The 21,732-nt window shown below is 38.3% G+C and overlaps 1 protein-coding gene across 1 annotated transcript; it reads right to left on the reverse strand.

The window, feature by feature from the left end:
* Window positions 1-62: 62 nt before the first annotated feature.
* akap12a (A kinase (PRKA) anchor protein 12a) lies at window positions 63-9,510 on the reverse strand. Its single transcript, XM_041972636.1, has 4 exons — window positions 9,406-9,510; window positions 7,657-7,756; window positions 1,753-7,506; window positions 63-1,641 (listed from the first exon to the last, which is right to left on the reverse strand). Exons 1-3 carry the CDS (start codon window positions 9,508-9,510, stop codon window positions 1,781-1,783), a joined length of 5,931 nt encoding a protein of 1,976 aa, XP_041828570.1. The 3' UTR covers window positions 63-1,641; window positions 1,753-1,780.
* Between the last annotated feature and the right edge of the window lie 12,222 nt (window positions 9,511-21,732).

The raw sequence follows: 21,732 nt of genomic DNA on the forward strand, positions 1-21,732 counted from the left end.
TAGCAGGTATTCATTTAGTGTTTTATTAATCAAACAGTGATTGATATATGAATACAAGTAACTCAGGACTGTGTTTTGCTTTTAAACATTAGTTGAGGTGTGAAAGGTGTCTTAAAAGTTCATTATATGTTGAATAAAAAGACGAAATGTAAACACATCTGTAGCATGGCATCTTTCTAGAACTGTTGCATTTTAGTTACTGGGCTAATTTTATCAACAATTATCTCACTGATATGCACACAGACAGCTGGAAGAAAGCCAGCACAACTAAAACCGCTGTAAATAGGTCTCCACAGATTATATTAATGACAGTCTGTGATGAAGTCATTTAAACTAAAGACATGTTGACAACTTTGTTGTGTCCTGCAGAGTTGAATTTTTATTACGTACCAAATGGTGTAAAAATTAAACAATATCAACCCAAGATATTTCAATTTTGTCATCTTTTCAGTTCTATTTTAGTATCAATATACACACATCCCTGCATTTCAGGCCTGAATTCCTTTTTAAAAAGCTGGGACTGGGGAAACTCAGGGCTTGGATCAGGTTTAAAGAAGAAAAAGAGAAATGATCTCATACAGTTGACGTCCACAGGCAATCATGATTTGGTCCAGAAGCAGTACCCATGAAAGGCTGAGTGTTTGAGGAGGAGAAATGGGACAGTATTAATAAAAGATTGCAAGGTATTTGCATATCTCTCCCCCTGCACAGCCTAATCTTACTAGATTAATTAAGGAATTTCATTGTTTTAAGGGTACAAACTTCACCAAAACATCGTTTTAGTGGTATAAGAGTGGAAAAGTATTCAAAACTGTACAGTTCAAACAGCCCTGAACAGCAGAAACAGATGCATATTAACATGATGTCATTTTTGGCTGATAAAAGCATGAAATATCTTGGGTTGTTTAAGGTGTTTGCAGTGAAATTAAAATAAAAAAAAATGGAAGAATTACTGCAAATCAGTGTCAGCTTTTTCACTTGGGATTGTAGATTGGAAATGCGCACAGGTCAGCCTGAGTGAGCATTAAAAACACATTATATACAACACAAAACATTATATATCCTCAGTACTTTCAGCTTTACCAGTTATTTTATATCCTATAGGAACATGTGTTTATATTAAATAGTTAAACAAAAGCTAAAAACAAAACTTTATGAACATAGACGATACACAATGAAAGCTGTGAAATATCTACATACACTTAAATATAAAAAGATATGTGCTGTGTTGGGGGTGACACACATGAATTAATGATGCTCCTGAATTTATTTATATGCTTTTTAAAGCTTAAAAGACAAGCCAGTTAAAAATATTAATCTCTCTGACATATACATTCTATTCAAAAAGTGAATAAGGTGTTAAATAAGATCAGTAAACCAAAAACTGGTAAAATTTAGTGAATTGGTGTTTGTATGTTGGATCTATTTGCATCCCCCCTGAGAAGAATAGCACTTTCATAGTCCATACTTCTCTTGCCACGCCACCACCAAAATTTAGGCTAAATACTTTATAATGTAATCTTAAAAATCAAGACTGGTCTCATGAGTAAATATTAAGAGTCTCTGGATTAATACAGTTCCAAAGAAAAGGCTTTAGAGGCTTTTGGATGCTGTCTTCCTTTTGCTTTTTTATGGTCCAACCTATGAAAAGAAAAGAAAAAAAGTTGCAGGAAATTAATTTATTTGACTTTAGGAGTAACTGCAATAAAGAGCGAGTCAGAGTCTGTAACATTGAGATTAAGAGAAGCTTACCAGTCAGAAACAAACGAGCAGGTTTATGTTAATCCAGATCCTCCGAAGTGATGCTGCTCTCCAGGTCCTCAAGTGCAACCGCAAAATCTTCCCCCTCACTCTCAATTTCACCAACAGTTTTTTGTGTCTCCTGTTGATATTCGTTATCATCAGTCTCGGGGCTAGACACCATTTCCAACTCATGTTCATCATCATCTTCTTCATCTTCTTCTTCTTCTTCCTCTTCTTCTTCTTCTTCCTCCTCTTCTTCCTCAGGTTCACTTTCAGTTAGCAGCTCCTCAGATTCTTCAGCCTCATGAGCATATCTTTGTGCTTCCTCTTGAGTAAAAATGTCTTCCTCTGCATCCAGCCACACATCTTGATCATTTTCCTCTTCAATCTCTTGAACATCTTCCTCTGCATTTTTCACAAAGAGCACTGGCTTACTCATGATGACTGCTCTCTTTTCTTTTTGTCTCACCGGCTCTATTATCTCTGATGCCTGGACCTTCGTGACTGCACTCTTTGTAGATTTGACTTTTTCCACTGGTTCTATTGTTTCCATGGCCTGCATGCCGACTTCCTGTAGCACTGGCATACTTGCAATCACAGCTCTTTGATCTGAATGGATGTCTGCATCTGGTTCTGTGACTTCTGTTGCCTGAACTGCTACCTCATGTTGCTCTGTCTGTTTCACAATCTCAGCTGTCTGTGTTAGGTTTCTTTGTGGCTCAGGTTCAACTGATTCCACCGCCTGAATGCCAGCTTCATACATGTCGGACTGTTTCACAGGTTCGGCTCGCTCTGTGAGGGGGGAAGCGGGTGCTTGCACCTTGCTTTGCCCAAACTGTATGTTCAGTTTAAACTCTAAAGAAAGGCTTGAAGGGGACTCCACATTACCAGCTGATGAGATTAATCCACTGTTGCTATGTGTCACAATCTGGTTTTGGGTAGTTTGAAGTTGTGTTTCCATGTTTTTATTCAATTTCTTCACAGCTAATTCCTCTGCTGTTGCATCTCCTGCTGTGATATCGGGAATATCAGATATTTGCGTGTGATCTTCAGCCACTTGTTGCTGCGTTGGGATTTCAGAGTCATCACTTTGTTTTTCCACAACTGTCTCCATGCTTTCCTTAATCATGCTTGTACCTTTCACCTTATTCGATTCGCTCAGTTCAGTTCCAGCTTCAGATTGTATTGTCTCCGGTTCGTCTTCCTTTACATGCTGAATGATTTCTTGAACTGTCATTCTGACGTCGTCTTGAACAATTTCCCCTTCAATTTTAGCCGTGGCAGAGAGATTCTCCACCTTCTGAATGGTTTCATGACAAACATCGATGACTTCTTTGGCTTCTAGAATCCCCACCTCTATGGCTGCCTCAGATGAATTCTCAGCATGTCTGATATCAACATTCATCACATGGACCTGGAACCTGTGATTTTCCTCAAACTCCACTAAAGGCACGCGCATCATCATGACTACACTGCGCTCCTCTGCTATCTCACTTATATCATTATTCAATAATGGCACTGTGGTCTCAATGACATCATAAAACTCTGTCTCGGATGAAAATTTGGTCATCAAGGGTTCAGGAACCGAAAGGTTAGGTTTCTCAGCTGTAACACCTTTTAGACTGCGTGTGGCTACTTGCATCACTACAGCATGATCAGATGCAGCAGCCTTTACTTCAGGGCTTGGAAGAAGTTTACTCACATTTTCTCCCTCTACGTTATCCTGCACTACACAAACATTCACTTCACTTGTGGGTTCACTTGAAGCTTCAGCGGAGTCTACACAAGGTGCAGGGCTTTCTTCAATACATATGGTTTTTTCAAGGAGCTGAGCACAGCTTGGTTCTTCATTAACAGACGGTATGTGAACTGCTGCCACTGCATGTAGCTCGTTTGCAGCTTCAACAACGCTTTCCTCGTGCTCAACCTGAGTGTCAATAGGGAATATTTCATTTATCTTGCAATCCTGATCCAATTGTGTTGCAGCTGAACTTTCAATTTCTTCTGCAGCATTTTCCTTTTCTTCAGATTGTGGAGCATCTTCTACTAATGTTTGGCTTTCCTCAACACTGTGTGCAGCCTCACATGGAGATTTAGTTGCCTCTGTATCTGTCTCTGTTACATCTTTGACGTCAGGTGGGGATACCTCTGGTTTTAGCACCTCTTCAGGCTCTGCATTAACTTCACTTGTCTGTTCCGCTTCAGCTGTAATTGTTTCCATCGTTGAAGTAACATCTGATATAATTTCCTCTTCAAGGGACTCAGAGCCCGCTGCTTCTGAATCTAATGTAGGAGCTACAGCAGCTTCTGATTCTTGAGTGTCATCAGGTTCAGGAGCATCAACATTAGCTTCAGTCAGTGGTTCTGGTTCCTTTTTCGGTTCCTCTTCAACTTTTTCTGCTGGTGGATGAGCATCCTCTGATATTACTCCATTTTTAAGAACTTGAGCATTATCTTCCTCTGGTTCGGTTGGTGCTGCATGTTCAACGTCTGGTACTTCTGTAGCTTCAGAAATAACTTTAGTTTCTGTAACCTCAGAAATGTCTTCAACTTCAGTAACTTCTGCACTTTCGGGAACCTCTTTAACGTCTGTGATCTCAGAAACTTTTGCAACCTCTTTAACGTCTGTGATCTCAGAAACTTTTGCAACCTCTTTAACGTCTGTGATCTCAGAAACTTTTGCAACCTCTTTAACGTCTGTGATCTCAGAAACTTCGGCAACTTCAAAGTTTTCAACTTCTTCTGTTTGTGGTTCTTTGTTTGTTGTCTCATCAGTTGCTTTAGTGAGATCCTGAACTGTCTGGTTGGGTTTGTCTGTTTCTGTTTCAAGTGGTGGAATATCCTTATAGGATGGTACTTCAGGTGACTGAACATCACACTCCTCTGATGCTAACACAGCCTTCAACTCATCCGCCAAAGAGGGTGGTTGATCTTCAGTCTGAGCTTGCTCAGAGACATTTTGTGTACTTTCAATTTCCTCATCTTCCAGAATTTGGATTTCCTCTTTCACAGCTGCATCTTGAGTTTCTTCTGCTGATACCACAACTGATTCCTCCTCTTGTGAGTGTATTTTTGAGACATCCTTCTCAATTTGATCCTTTATAACTTCTTTAGCCAGGGCAACTTCCTCCTCACCTTCACGTACCTGCTCAATAGACAAGTCTTCATTTACCTCTGATACAGATTCCACTACATGTTGGTTTTCTTCAGCAATTTCTAATGCTTTAATTCTTTCTTGTAACTCTGAAACAGTGACTTTACCTACTTCATCTGCAGCAGGCTCAGCATTGTCAAGCTCCTTGGTGGGAACCTCTGCTGCAATTTCTGTTGGAAAAGCTTCACTGAGATGAGACACAGTCTCAGTTTCCGCTGTTGCTTCAAGTTCATTAACTGCACTGATTGCTTCAGTGTTTAGACCGGTTATAATAGCAGTTGCATCCGATCTTCTGTGTAATTCCAGTACTTTTGGCTGGTTTGTAACTGATGATTGAAGTATTTGATGTGAGACTGAACATACAACTCTTTCAGAGTTAGGCTCCTCCGTACTCACCGGGACTGCGTTTGGACTTATGGAGACAGATTCAGAAACCTGCTGCAGCAGCACCTCTATGTTCATGACGTTGTACTCAGCAGGTACAGGTGTTGTGTTGCCAGATGTTTTTGAGGACTCTGATAACTGAGAAACCGCAGAGACCATCTCAGTTTCATCCGCCAGGGTAATGTCCACAGGCTCTGGAGCAGTGACGGCCTCAGATGTGATCTCTATCAGGTCCTCTGCGATGGTATCATCTCTTGCCGCCTCCTCAGTGACAGATACTGGAGTCGTCTCTGTAATTACACCCTCCTCTGGGATATCACTGAGCTGTTGATGTTTACTGATCAATTCGGTGAGGTCTTCTGGTTCTTCATCTGTAACAGGTGCTGGAGCAACTTCCTTTTCTACAGCTGCTTCATTATCTTGGATTTCCTTTGCCTCAGCTGTCGGGCTGTCATGAGCTAGGACTTGCTCTGTTATCTCATCATGGAGTTTGTCATCTGCTTCTTTTGGTACGTTACTTTCTACATCTGCCTCTGTTTGTACATGGAGTTCTGTCTCCTCCTGATCAAACTCTGACAGTGGAACCACGGCTGGTGTCTCAGAGTCCTCGTCACCTGAAGCTACTTCTTTATTGGCCTCTTCAGAAGATACATGCTCTTGCTTTTCCAGAGACTTTCTCTTCTTTCGTCCTGGCAGGAGTTTCTTTATGGAGAAGGAAGAATCATCTTGAGCAACTTCACCGTCAGACTGTATGTTATCTTTACTTTCATCATCATCCTTTGCTTTCCTTTTAGGGGTGACAAGTTTTTTGAATGATTTCCATGCGGACCCTTCGTCTTCCTCTGGAGGATTTTCTGTCTCTTTGGGGGATGAAGTCAGATCATCGGGCACCTCATTAGAAGTTCCTGCTGGCAACAGTTTGGCTCCACTGTCTTGTTTGTTGTCTTCGTGAGGAGTTTCATCTTCAGAGTCTGATGTTTTTTGGCTTCTTCTTCCAGAACCACACAAAACAGCGTCCCATGACACAGATGAATCTTTTCTCTTTTTTCCTTCCTCTGTGCTGCGTTCTAATATTTGCTCTCCTTCTTTGTGCTTTGCTCCATCTATGGAGCCTGGAATCTTTTCCTCCTCTTGGTTCAAAGAGGGCCTCTTCATGCGCTTTTGTGGAGTCATAAGTCTTTTGAAGGAAGCCCACGCTCCATCCTCTCCAGCTGCTGTCTCTGTGGTGGTCTTAGTCTCAGCTGACTCTGTAGATGACAGGAGCTGATTGTGTTCCCCAGAGTCAGAGAGCTTTGCATCACTTGATTTCCTGCTTCTCGGCTTTTTGGAGATTTTCTTAAAACTAGAGCCTGACAGGAGTTTTTTCAGGGGGCTGGCTTGAACAGGTTCATTTCCAGATGAGGATGTTGCTTCTGCTGTCAGGATCTCCTCTTTCTCATTGCTCTCAAGCTCTCTTTCAGCTGTGGGTCCTTCAACACCAGGAGCAATCTCCTCTTCATCCTGTTGTTCGTCTTGTACAGTTTGATCAGTTGTCTCTGCAGCCATCTTTTTCCCCATATCTACCAGTTCTTTCTCAGCTGCCTCGTCCTCTCTGGGCTTCTTTTTCTTTCTAATGCCAGAAAAGATTCCTGTTGTGAAAAACCTCTTAAAAGGAGTTGTAATTTCTTTTTCATCTGGATGAGATGGGGATAGTAGTGATTCTTCTTCAGGTGTGGCATCCTGGTCAGTGTCTTCATTTTCTGGTGAAGTTGTTGATGCATCTGCATCTTTAGGTGCAGCTTCTTTGTCTTTGGTTTCTATTGTTTCCTCCTCCGCTTTTTCTACAAAATCCTCAGATGGGACATCTGTCAGCGTCTGATACGTAGTTGAGTCATTGTCAAGAAGCTCTGGTGTTGTGTTACAATCTGTATTTTGTTCAGCAGTCTCAAAAGTGATTTCATTTACGGTATCTTTGATGTCATCTGGTTTGTCTAACTCCTCCTCAGGCACATGTTTTGCCATATCAGCTTTGTCTGTAGAGCCTCTCTTCACAGTCAGCTTCAAACTTATGTTGCTGAAAAACTTCCTAAAACCTTCATTGATGTCATTCTGCTTGGCCTCCATCTCAATCAATTCAATTGGTTCTACTTCATTAGCATCTGCTTCAACAGGCAGCTCCTCTTCCAAGGGTGTCACCACTTCTACTTTCAACTCTTCTTGGGCATCTTTCTCTGGACAAAGAACAACTAAACCAAAGAAAGAAATTGATTATTATATCACTTTGATTCCAAGAGCTGCTAAGATTGAAAATGCATTCAACAAGCAATGCTTCTGTTGTAACAATGTTTAGAGAATCTGTCGATGGGCAGTAATATACACAGTCTATAAGTACCTACCCTCTGCAGCAAGCGCATCCTCACAGAGACCATTAAGTTCTGCTATAGAGCTGTCTGCTGTCCCATTGATCTCAGAGATCTGCCCATTGTTTCTGAGAGGCTGTGAGAAGAAAAACAAAACTTAATGTAGACTGTACCTCTGCTCGTGTGGTTCAAATACAGAAAACAGACTGTTAGCAGTCACTTTTACTCATTTACAAGTGACATCCAAACACTTGCAACAGTTGAAAAGAAGCAATGAATTTCTGGTATTCTCAGAGCTTCCTGTGTGTTTTGTCCTATTTTCTAAACAAACAACACAGTCAGTCACTGATGGCAGCCTTACAGCTAACAGTCCTAATTGCCCAAATCTCAAGTCTGTGAGGCAGATTAGTATTAAGAGTCTGAGCAGGGGTTCAGTAACAAGAAACTTAAGCCCAGTAACTAATGTGAAGTAAGTTACTAAATAAACAACTATACAAATAGCTGAAGCCGGTTTGTGGCGCTAACGTTTGTTCTTATAAATGATGTTGAAACTGATTATATGTGTAAACCATGAAAAAAAATTCTCTCAAATGTAGAGATGAAACTCACACACTCACTCTAATAAACTCTAAGAGTTCAAAAGGCTGTGATTATAATTCATTTTTCCAGTTTAAAGAAATGTATTGTCTCACATACACACATCTGACCTGCACCAAGTTGTAAACAGACATGTCTTTGTTTCTATTCATTTAGAGCCTAATTGCCACAGAATGTGCTGCTCTGAAACGTCCAGGAAATTAAAATATTTCAAGTTATGTAATAGCTTTGCAAACACACACACACATGACACAGAAGACCCTCAGTTATTCTCACAATTATACCAAGAAAAGAAAAGAAAAAGAAAAAACAGATTATTCCACTCAATTAAAGTTAATATGATGAAGCAGTGTATGCAGCTAGAAAACTTCAGCCAGTTAAATCAGCTCTGAAAGCAGTGGCATGTTTTCCCTCTATACCTCCCTTCATAATATGATCGTCTCAAGTCAACTATGTCTGCAAAGTATCTAGAATTAGACACATTTATAGCTCTTCATTCTGTAACAGGATGGTGCTCTAGGTTTCACTTCCTGCTCAGCGTGACCAGGTAATGATGTTGTACACAAATAATCAATACTGCCTTTCGCTGAACGCAGTAAAGAAGATGTTTTATCCCTCTTCCTGGGCTCTACGTGGGTTCCTCTGAGAATTAATGATCTCTAATAGTAAATCATTGCAACAGTGAAAACAGGCTCTTCAGGAGACTTTCCCTTTTCATTAAGAAAAAACAGCAACCAAAGCTTCATTTAAGGTTCTTTATGACAATAAAAGTGGCAGCAACTTTTTTTTTGTTTTTATATGTAGCCTCCTCTTGCACTTTGCAACAAGAAAGTGGAAAAATTGTTGCTCCCTAGAACAAAAACTGATAAAACTCTTTATATTGGATATATTTAATTGTGGTTAATCGCCAGTTTCAATGTCTGAACAGGGATGGATGTGACTTTACTTTTAGTCTTAATGGATTAGCTGGCAAGCTGCATCTGCACTGTCCTGACACCAGCAAAGCTCAGCTTCAGCATCTTTCAAGCTCTCAGCAGTCATCAGCTGATTCTGCTCAGTCTTTACAGATTTTCTTAGCAGATTTTATAGTTAAACAACTAAAAATCATCTTGTTGTTGTGGGATAAATTATTAACAAATCAATGTGATGAATTTGTTCATTAATTCCAGGTGAAATAAAAGATGATACCTTGTCTTCAATTTGCTGTTCAGTTTGAACATCATCCACATTTGCACTCTCCTCAGCTGCTGCATCATTCTTGCCCTCCCGTTGCGCAGACTGAGTGTCTCCCATTATCGGAGCTGCAGAGCGTCAGTATCCGGATGCCGGACCCGCACAAGTGATGAAACAATATCCTCGGGAGGAAAAAATAGAAAGACACGCGCTCACCAACGCAAACAAGCCGGTAGCTCCGTTGGGCGAGAGGGATGGTCAGCTTTCAAATGCTGCTTGCTGGATGTTGAAAAACTATTTTTCCCTCTAAACGCCTCCCAACAAGATCACATGAAGCCATATAAGCCGAGTCTGGCCCGGCCCGGCCTGGCCCGGCCCGCCTCTCTATGCATCACAGAAGAGAAAGAGAGAGAGAAGGTGGGGGGGGGGGAATGCAGAGAAAAACAACCAGAGCTCATGACAGAAGGAAATGTCCAACATTAACCGAGAAGTGTTATGCATTTAGTACACATGAGGGTTAATCAAAGACAACAAGAAAACATTTATTTTTTCAAAGCAACGATCCTGCAAAGCTCTCTTTTGCTGTGTTAGTTTGAATATTATCAGGATTTTAGCAGGTACACTAGTCTTTTTTAAACTCAGATATTAAGAACTGATCTTTAAATCAGTTCCCCCCAAATTAGGGGTTATTTACTCACGAACACTGATAATTGTGCGTTTGTGTTTAAAAAACTAAAATCCAAATGCACGATAAAAGAAAAAAAATCTTACAAATTTATTAAGTTAACCTCATACCTTCATTTTCTTCTTTTCTTTTCTTTTTTCTTTTCTTTTCTTTTTTTTCCCTTTTCTTTTCTTTTTGTCTTTATTTTGTAGAGGTTCTAGTATCTCTCCAGGTGACTGAAGCTCCACATTTTGACTAATCTGCCATCGTAATGAAGATTGATGTTGTTATCCAGTCACTGTCTGCCAGCATAAGTCAAACACCATTGCTTGGCCTGGTGTGTTGGTGCAGCTGACACCATGACATCATTTGACCTCGCAGTGCAAGAAGTAGCCACATCCGGTTATATGAAAAAGGTTGTCTGGGAAAGATGAGGCAACAGTAAACCCCCAATGAAGGAACAGTGAAAATATATTTTTGAGGACATGAAAACTGTTATGTTGAATTGCAAAAATTATTACAGCTAAATAAATGAAATAATTAATTAAATGACCCCCCATTCATATATGTTTTTAACTGTAATTGATTCATTTATAGTTTTTTGCATTTGATTTGAGGAGCTGGGAGAAAGTAAGAAACTTAATAAGAACAAATAATCAATTTAGTCGACAGCTTCAGTGTAGCAGCCTGTCTAACACCGCCTCTCGCCTAAAGCAGCTGGCACAGGCTCCAGCCACTCTGCAACCCTGCATTAGAATAAGAGGTAGACAGTAGATGGATGAATGAAATAAATAAATGAATAATGAATAAAATGAGCTACTTCTGAAGTCAGTAGACTTAATAGTTCTAAGATGTAATGTATTGATGGCTAACTGGAAAGTAATAGTATCACATTTCTACTGCACTATTTGAAACTCACTAAAATCATAATTTCAAAACCTAATACAGTTTATCAGTAGTTTCAGGAACTATATAAATTATATTTAGTATAATAGCTTCTTTCATTTTAAAGCTCAAGGGATGATTTGTTGTCTGTTGTTTTTGTTTTTCATCATCAACCAACTAAATCTTAAATATCCTTTGCTTACCCTTCCATGCAACCCACCTGACAGAGATTACCCTGAACTCCTGATTTGGATCTTGTAGGTTGTGAACCCACATGGCCCTTCCACAAAGCTGAACCCAGCAGGACTTTATGAGACTTGGTTGTTTTTCACTTATTGGTAAAGGGATAATTTTTTGGATCATGTTTGTATCTCAACCTCAGACCTGTTTGGCTTTGGAGACACAACCAGAAACATTGAGTTACTGTGAAAACATCCCTAAAGATCACAGGACCATGCAAGTCATTTTGTGCCATAAAGCCTTCTTCCAAAAAGGGAAAACATGATTCAGAAAATCCAGGTCCTTACTCTGACCTCTGGCAATGAATTTTGGGTACTGACCAAAAAGTTCAAGCTTTCTAAATGTTATCAGGTTAGAGGTTCAGTCATTTGGGTGGAGCTCAGTGAAGAGATAATGCTCCTTCTCTTTAGTGGTTGTTCAAACATCTGAACATTAAACCCTCCCTTTAGAGAATTTAATTAGGAGGAGCTGGAGGAAGTTGCTGGAACCAGAAAAACCTTTTGTTATTGTGAAAGAAATGATTGATTCGTACTGGTCTAGCAAAGTTGTGACTTGTGAAAATTTCATGGTTGATTTGATTTCAGAGCACATAAGAAAACTTGATGCATAAGACACCAGGAGGCATCATGTGTTACACGCATACAGTTATACCATTCTGAAATGTTTCAGTCAGTTCATCTGTTATCTTAATTGATTAATTTCACAAAACTGTGTAATATCTGTAGAACCATTTCCAACAGCATGAAAGCCTATGGAAATTGTCAAAGATTTTAATGCCAAGTGAGAAGTTTGCTTGAAAATGGAAATCAACTGACCGGTCAAACCTTTGAGCCAAAGAGACTTAATGTGATTTGGGGAGTAAACTAAGACATGTGGGTAGAATATCATGAGCATGGCAGGCAAATATAAAACAGTCTGATAGGGCGTCTTCAATTTGAAGACATTCAGTCTGAAGTGGAAAGGGCTGCTGGAAAAGAGTGACCTTTTCATTTTAAACCTTAAATGTTAAAATGCTTATGTTTAAATACAAGCTGGCTGACGCTATAACCAGTCTTTGAGCTAAGCTAGACTAACTGGCTGCTAACAAAAGCCAAATGTTTACAGCAACAATGTCAGAGCAGTATCTATAATGTCATCTAACTGTCAGCAAATGCTGAGTTTTCAGTGACGTATCAGTTCAATATAAAGGCGTCTGTATTGTTTCTTGAATTTGCAGACTGCCTGTAGCCTACTGTATGTCCTGTCATGTTTTCAAAGAGCATTTTGTTGGAGAAGCAAGTTGATGATTGAAAGGAAATTTAGCTAACCTTCAGATTAAAATGTTCTCTGTTAATTTAACCCATAAGAGCCCAACCTGACATATTTGTCACATACAGTTTCTGAGACATTTTGCTTCAATTTATAGTATAAACTTTGCTCAAAATCCTGTTGAAAACAATGTGATACTTGTTATCTGTCTGTCCCCTAATAGATACCCAGAAGCAGAGGAACGTATTATATTTTTTATATATCACATGGTAATAAATGGTAGATTATTCCCCCCCCCCCCCCCCCCCCCCCCCCACCACCACCACACACACACACACACACATACACACACACATACATACATACACACACACACACACAAAGTAAATTTTTTTTGTTACATTTTGTTAAAGGGCTAAATAAAGACCTCATATTTTAAAACTTGGACTTTTCTTACCATTTATTCATGGGTAGTTGGGGTTAAGTGTTTCTCAGATGTTTATTCTATTACTAGTGGCACAGCAAGAGTATGTCAACCTCACTAAATCTGCAGCATTATCTTTATGTATTCTGGACCATTTTCTAAAATCTGCATGGCGTGAGAAACTATTAATGACATTTTTATTAATATCTCTTCTAATTTTTCTCCAGGTTTCAGACAGACTCAGTAAAGGAAACTGAGCTTCTTTCAGAAAGATTTTCCAGTCAAGATTAAAGACATGTTTGGATTTACAGTCAGATTTACATGAAGTTTGTCCAACATACTTTAGGTTTGTGTGTAGTGCCGCTTTTCTACAAAATATCTGTCAAATTTCACACAATATCACACAAGTTTTGTAATTTATTGCAAATTCATATACAAGCACAGACCTTAACTTGGGGAGTCCCCCAGGGGTCAGTCCCTGGACCTCTTCTGTTCAACTTGTATATGGTCCCTTTGGGTCAAATATTACTGAACTATAGCATTAGTTATCAAAGTTATGCAGATGATACACAACTTTATGTGTCTCTCTCATCAGACGACTGCAGTCCAATAGATTTATTGTGTCAGTGTCTGGAGCAAATAAACACCTGGATGAGGAGGAATTTTCTACAATTAAATGAAGACAAAACTGAGATTATTCTGTTTTGTTGCAAAGAGAAGAGGGTCAGCATTGGTAAACACCTGGAGACTCGGGCTCTTAAAATCACCAACCAAGTTCGTAACCTTGGAGTGTTGATAGACTCAGAAACATCAACAGAATTAAAAGTTTAGTCTCCCAGAAAGACCAAGAGAAACTCATCCATGCATTCATCTCCAGTAGGCTGGATTACTGTAATGGCCTTTTAACAGGACTTCCTAAAAAGAACATTAAACATCTGCAGCTCATCCAAAACGCTGCTGCTAGAGTTTTAACCAGGACTAAGAGAACTGAACACATCACACCAGTTTTGAAATCTTTATGCTGGTTTCCAGTCAGTCACAGAATAGATTTTAAAACCCTTCTGATTGTTTACAAATCCCAGAATGGTTTTGGCCCAGAATACATCTGTGATATGTTCAGACAATATAAACCTAGCAGAGCTCTTAGATCCAAAGACTCTGGTCAACTAGTCCAGACCAGAGTCCAGACTAAACATGGAGAAGCAGCATTTAGCTGTTATGCTGCAAACCAGTGGAACAAACTGCCAGTGGAGATTAAACTTTCACCAAATGTAGACATTTTTAAATCCAGGTTAAAAACATTTCTTTTCTCTTGCGCCTATGCATGAATTCTGCATGGTAACTTTTTAACTTATCTTGCATTTAATAATTTTAATGCAATTTATTATTTTATTGTGATTCCTGATGTGTTGCTGCCTTTTACTACTTCTTAATATCTGTAATGCTTTTATTTTATGTAAAGCACTTTGAATTGTCCTGTACTTCAAATGTGGTATACAAACAAACTGCCTTGCCTTTTAAATAGTTTAAAAAAATTTTTTTTAAGAGAGACAAAAATTAATAAGTAAAAGAAAATAAATTCACTTTAATTTTATATATTCTTTAAGAAAAAGCTAACAAAGAGTAATAAAGATTAAACCAGTGAGACTGAGAGAAGCTTTCACAACTGTGTATGCACAGTGCACAAACAAGTATAGAATAATAATAGTTCAACATGAGCAAATACTGTTGTAAGTGACTGAAATAAGTAACTGTTCCTCATAAAAACAGGCCGTGAAGTAACAATAAAAAATGGAGAGCATGCATGTGCTTGTGTTTGTAAGCGTGCACGCAGGGATATTCAGTGTGAAATCTTTTAAAGTTTTTTTTTTTTTTGTTTGTTTTGTTTTGTTTAAAATTTTTTTTTACTTTTTATTAAAGCACACATAGACTTAGCATTTAGAGGAAGTTACTCTGACACATTTGCAGACAGGATTTTAAACACTGCTTTGGTCATAAAACTCATCCCTGAACCTAACAGATAGTTGAAGAGTTCCGTTACAAATTAAAATCTGCATTTGATAAGAGAAGAGCAAAAAGATTTTGTCCTCCAAAGTTTATTCAGCTGTCTCCTTCAACATGAAAAGTATTCAAAATTTGCAGATTAGTTTAAACAATAAGCCCCCAAGGAAATTTGAGCTCCTATTCCCATCCATATTTTTAACACTAAGACTAAGAAATATCTTTAAAAAAATATATATCTTGAAGGGAAATGTATTGACTGTAACTATATATTTTGTAAGTCAATTGATGTTTTCCTTTCTTAGTGGTCCAGATTAATCAAGATTTTGATAAAAACCAACCTGGCATTGGTGTCATAAGGTTACTACAACCATCAGCAAGGATTAAATATTAGCTGATTTAATATTCCATCATTCATGTCTATCTTTAATCAGATTAGATGCCATTCTGGGATGTCCTGTTGTTTTATAGGGAAAAATAACTTGATTCAACACAACAAAGTGAATCTGCAAGGGTTTAACACCCCAGTTTATGTGACTTTATTGTCAGATAAATTTTAATATCTCCTCTCTCATATAAAAAGTATGTAATTTGTGTTATTTATGCTCTTTTTATTTTTGCTCCACAGCAAAGCTCTTCTAAGCAGCATACCAGCAGCTAAAATTGGGGATAGGTTAACTTAAAACAAGAGCGATGTGTCACCTAAGCTTAACAAAGTGAGAGCTTGGGAAATCAGGAAGAAACATCTCCAAACTCATGACAGGCATTCATGTTAATTTGATCAGATGCTCCAAGACACTGGTGCTGTTATGTGAACCTCAGTACGGAGTTAATAAGTTGAGATAATTAGAGTCACAACTTTGGGTAACTGGAAACAGCTGATGTTTTCTCCGTCGATAACAGTAGCCTAACTCCTGAGGCCTAATGTAACATAATGTAATAAAAATGTAGGTGGTCTCAGCAAGTCAGACTGCATGTGCATGCGTGTCATCTTTTTGTACATGGGCATCTAAGAGTATCAAATATGAGTGAGTGGGTGAAATTCAAATCTGATGAGCGAGTCTTTTTCTATGCTTTACAATTTCTTGCTATGCATATGAAATTGGATTAGAAAGCATGAATGTCAGCAAAGGTTTGAGATTGTCACAGCTGTACTGCATAAGTCTGTCAGAAATAGCAGAAAATATCATTAGCTGTACATTAACTCACATTACTGACACTGTTGCAGTGTAGCTCAGCAAAAATACACAAAGCACGAGTTATTGGATTAATGCTGCTATATTACAGAGACAGTCATCTTACACATTGTGTTTGTTGGCCTGAATACCTAACTACTTTATTCTCTGAATATTTACAAGGATTATTAGGCTGATTTTCTCCCTTAAATCTTTTTTGTAAGATTGTAAGACAGCATTGTTATCAGACTACAAAGCTAAGTTTTTTTTAGAGAACCTTTGCTCATCTGACCCATGTTAGTGGATCACAGATTATGTAATAGCATATTTTGTGTAATAAAGAGGTAAAAATATTCCTCAGAAAAAAGATTAGCAAAAAAATCTGGCATGATGACATTGTGAACTGGTGTCATAGTGGAAATGGGTTCCATTCAAACTTCTTAATGCACAGATTAGACTGTTTTCCTTGAGATTAGCAGATTAACAGCCTTTAAAAAAGAATACATTTTTGGTTCGTCCACGATAAACTATTTCCCAGTGTTGCTTCAACTCTAGACGTGAACATGTGATAAGCTGTAGGAAGAGTTTACAAGGCTGAGTTCTGCTGATCACATGCAAACATCCTGACTGGAGATCAAGGAAAAATACATGTGAAACTCTGTTTGCTGATTAAGGACGAAAAATCAGATCAAATCAGAACCAGCCGACTGAGATGAGGTAAGCCACAGCTTTAAACTTGCAATGCTTGTTGAGTGGTGTTTAGAGCTGGAAATCCATTCAATAAATACAACTCATCTATAAAAAGCAGGGCAGGTTTGAAATAATTCTCCCACTTTCTACAAGCAGAAACTCACAGCAAAATTTAAATGTTTGAATTTAAAAAAAAAAAAATCCAGTAAAGTCTGTTTTCTAATAAGCACTCTTTAAAGTGCTTATTAGAAAACAGACATCTTGGAGTTTCAGTAGATTTTGCACCGCAAATAGTGGAAAATTTAATTAATTTGATTTAAACAGTGCAAATTCAAAGGAAAACTCACCTTGGGAAACTTCACAGAGACAATAAACAGCTTAAATTCAAGCCCAATTAAATACACCACAGTTCAATCCAATTATAACCTATTGAGTGAGAAGGCAAGATGGGGACACAAGCAGTTACTATTACAAGAAAAAAAATACAAAATAAAAAAAAACAAAAACACAAAGTCATTGACAGCAATAATGACATATACATATAAAGAGAACACAGTTAAGGATGGTGCTCAGTGCATCATGGGACTCCCTTTAGCACTTTAGGTCTATATCAGCACCATTAATAGGATGGTTGAGGGTCACTCAAACAAGCCTACAACAAACTTTATCAGAAAAGATCATTTTATGTTTAATCTTAAAAACTGAGATGGTTTCTGCCTCCTGAACCCAAACTGGAAGCTGTTTCTACTATAAATAAAGCATTCACTCCTATTCTGCTTTTGGAAGCTCTTGTTACCTCAAACAAACTCCAGCAGCGTGCAAAGGCTTCAGCAACACTTTAAATGTTTTACCAGCTCAGGTAGGAAGTACAGTACTTGTAGTGCAGAGAATGGTACCTGTACATATAGATTTTGATATTTTTCAGCTGCAGGCATCTAATTTATGAGTATACTTGTTTCTTTTTTTTCTTTTTATGTGATCCATTTTTTAATTGAGATGATTCTAAAACTTTACTTGTGTCCTTTCTGTGCTTAATTTTACCTAATGTGTCCTAGTCAAAGATAGCCAGAGCCTGTCCCAGAGTCAGGGTGAGAGATGTTAGAACACTGCAGACAGGTCTATGTCACAATGCTGTGGATGTGAGGACCCAAATGCAGACAGTAAAGGCAGGAGGCAGAATGATGCTGTTGACTAAGATTTAATCCAGAACGCAACACAGGAACTGAGACACGACATGGATGAACATAAGGACTTGACAAAGACAACTGAAAACCAAGGGGCATGCACACAGGAGTAATAAGGAGCAGGTGAAGTGAATGAGCAACCAGACCAGGTGAACTAACGAGCCAGGAACAGAACACAGAGCACATGAGGGAAAACTACAACCTGAACTAAACATGACAAAACCAAAAACCCAAACATGATCTAAACAGAAACTAAACATGACAAACACCAGAATATAAACCAAGACCATGAAACATGACAGTCTAATTGAAATTATCAGACATGATTAAGAAGACAGATGCTTGTCTATAGGTTTTGCAATTGAAGGAATGTGTGAGAAAGTGCACTAAGTCATAAAAGGGAAGAAAGTGTACATAGATCTGCAGGACAGAAACATGTCAAAGCATGACTTTCTTTTCCTTTGTCAGTAAAGCTTATAAGTTAGGACTGACATAAAGCCATCACTTTGTTGTACTGATACAGGCATAGACTTCTGGGGGACATCCCACGATGCACCAAGCACTTCTTCCACTTTCACTTCTCTTTTTTCCCTTCTTATATAAATATACAATATTAATATTATCATTTCCTTGTGTTTCTCTTTTTCTTTCTTAGCAGCTATCCCTGGCTTATAGGTATGGTGCTGTTAAACTCTCTGTCCAATTCTCTCCACCCCCAACTGGTTGAGGTAGATTTATTTTTATGGGACTACATTTGGACCACAATTAATTGCCATGACTTGGACGGTATCTGTAAGTGTCCTGAAATGACTTTGTTGTGAAATGGTGTCATGCAAATAAAGCTGAATTGAATTTGACTGAAAACAGAAGAGATGCAAAAGATTTTCTGCAGACTTCAGTGTTCCACACAGGACAACAGCCTCCTTCATTCTCCAGGTTTGGAAACATCAAACAAACTTTCGTGATCTTGATGACCTGTTGAAAAATTCCTCACTGAGAAATCAGGGATGAAGAAAGACAACCATTGTTGTAGTGCTTTGCCAGTAAGACTTCAGTGGTGAAGCTTCCAGACAGAAACCATCACATGGCAGCCTGAATGAAAGAAAGCTGACCATGAGGAGCCACATTGATCTGATCGTCTCTTTTATTTTATTTAATGTTTTTCAGCTTTACCCCAACTTAGGTCTAACATCATAAACCATTCCTAAAAGTACAGACACACATATGAAGCTGCTGTTTTACATATAGCAGAGTCTACAACATCTCAATCTGAACTACAGCAAATCTTAATGAATGAAAATGCATATTACTTAGAACATTGCTAAGAAGAGTAGGAAAAAGCATAACCCCTCATTCCATTTCATTTTGAGGCACAAATGTGGATTGTTAGAAGCTTTTGCTGATTGAGAGACTTTTTGTTGCCACCAAGTGGCTGGAGTTGGAGTTTACTTCACATGATATAGATTTAGTTCTTTTGTTTCTTGACTTTGAATATTAACTATTCTGATTAAACTCTTTGGATTTTTATGTTTATAGAGGAGCAGCTGAATAACTAATCTGTAATTTCATTCTTCTCTCCAAGCAAACTATGTGAACACATCTTGACCTGCTCTCATTGTCGTTTGGCTCTTCAGCCTCATTTATGCTCTTCTTCTTTTCATGAGAAAGGGGCAACACTGGAGTTGTGTGCCTACAGCTGACTGATTTAGCAATAAAAAAAATCCCCTTTGAGGAAAAAAAAGTGTGACTCATACTAACAGAAGCAGATGGAAATTATAATCATGTACAAACCACTGTTGGAAATTACTGTATCACACAACCGCCCACAAATCCACTGAAACCTTCATGTTCTTGTCCATACACAATTCAGCTTCTCCGCCTGGTTGCATCAACGATAATCTCGTAGCGGTTGGTGGTTACACCATTAGCAGCATGAGAACAAACCTTTGGTAAGGTTAGGTTTCATTAAAATGAGAGGTTTTTAGAAGGAAAACAGATACCTGACTTCTGAAAGACCTCATGACTTATCATAACTCAAGACTTTGGTCCCACCCCTGAAGGAGATAACCTTATCTGCTATACTTCCTCTTTATTTTGTAATGCTGCTGGTGTTCAGTGTCAGTGGCAAATTTATTTCTCAACCTCTCAACAACAATTACAAACCCAGATATGCTATCTGATGCGTTTAATCAGTTTTTTGCTATTCTGTTTATGAGATAACTGCCACTTTCACTCCACCTGATCTCACCGTCAAGCCCACTGATCCTGCCATGTCTGTTTTTAACAGCAGTGAAATGACAGAGCTGAATATAGCTAACATCATCATTCATCCATCCATCCATTTTTTTCCCAATTAGTCCCATTCGAGGTGCGGGGAAGCTGGAGCGTTTCCCAGCAATTATCAGGTGAGAGGCAGGTCCACCCTGGACAGGTTGCCAGTTCATCACAGGCCAACATCATCAGTTCACTTAATAACTCTAAAGCCAAAGATGTTAATGGGCTTGATACAAACTTTTTAAATTGCATAAAGAATCATTAATCTATCCAACAATGCGTATGCTTAATTTTTCATTCAAAATAATATTGTCCACGCCAAACTTTGGTCCAGTGTTATTTTTATTGTAAATTAATTTATCCAATGCATGTCCCAATGTCGATATCCAAATGTATGCTGATGATGGTGGTCATTTACACTGAAGAGGTGTCCAATATACTCACCCATGCTATGGTTCACGTTGATTAACGGCTTTCTAAATCCTGCCTGCTACTGTACACCAAAGACTGTCTGTATGATTTTCACAAAACAGCCAGTGGACATAAAATAAAAAAACACTCTGGGGTCTTTTTGAGAAGTGAGGAAATTGTAAACAAAGTTAGGTATCTTGATGTGACATCGGACCCAGTATTAAACTTTAAGAGTCAAAGGGGTTTTAAGCACAGTCAAATTTAATCAGTTTTTACAGTATTAAACAGATCAGGCCTTCCCACACTCTATGGTCCTCTCAAATATACATACTGCTTCACCAGCTGGTCCCAAACAGGTGTAAATCCACTCAGATTCATGGAATCACTGTACAAAAAATCTGTAACATCATACAGTCTGCTAATTCTGGAGAATTTTAAGAATTTAAATATGCATGTTTGATTTATATGTTGATATATGGACTGGCTCCACCTCCCTTGTCTGACTTTTTAGACTGAGAACTCACCATGGACTCAGGACCAGGGCTTTCTTTAGGGGTGGCTTTGAAATTCCCCACAGAATAACTGATTTTGGACTAAATAAACTTTCTGTGAAGGGTGCTAAATTCTGTAAAACTCTTCTACTCTCATCAAGAGAATGTCCCACATTTCCAGCTTTTAAAATACAACTCAAACGCCGGCTAAAACAAAATCATTGGTAACATGTAAACATTTTAAAATCTTAATGTCATATTTTATGCATTATACTTTTATTGCACTAACATGTGATTGTTGTATTATTTATTCTTTCTTACAGATCCAGTTTAGCTTGTTAGCTCTAGACTGGCATGTTTACAGTAATTGCTTATAGATGTTCATTGACATGCACTGTCTGTATCAAATGAACTGGTAAATAAAATAATAATTTTTATTAGGTTCCTTGTTGACATAGAAGTAAAACAACACAGAAATGTGTCTTTTAAAAATATTTCCAGCCGGCCTGAGACTATAGAAGAATGTAAACACACATATATCAGTCACCTTTATGGTAAATCCTCGAGGGGTTTGGCTTTAGCTTACTGTACGTCACCCTGTGTGTCCATGTGACACAAAAGGAATGCAGAAAGTTTTGTTTCTAAGAACATTTCC

The sequence above is a fragment of the Melanotaenia boesemani genome, chromosome 20 (genome assembly GCF_017639745.1).
Source record: "Melanotaenia boesemani isolate fMelBoe1 chromosome 20, fMelBoe1.pri, whole genome shotgun sequence".
NCBI classification, from domain to species: domain Eukaryota; kingdom Metazoa; phylum Chordata; class Actinopteri; order Atheriniformes; family Melanotaeniidae; genus Melanotaenia; species Melanotaenia boesemani.

Bases quoted from the DNA above. Each gene is read 5' to 3' on its own strand.
- akap12a (XM_041972636.1), bottom strand. From the start codon at position 9,510: ATGGGAGACACTCAGTCTGCGCAACGGGAGGGCAAGAATGATGCAGCA. The intron at 7,757-9,405 runs GTATCATCTTTT...TTCTTCTCACAG, and splicing joins AACAGCAAATTGAAGACAAG to CCTCTCAGAAACAATGGGCA. The intron at 7,507-7,656 runs GTAGGTACTTAT...TCTTTGGTTTAG, and splicing joins GGATGCGCTTGCTGCAGAGG to TTGTTCTTTGTCCAGAGAAA.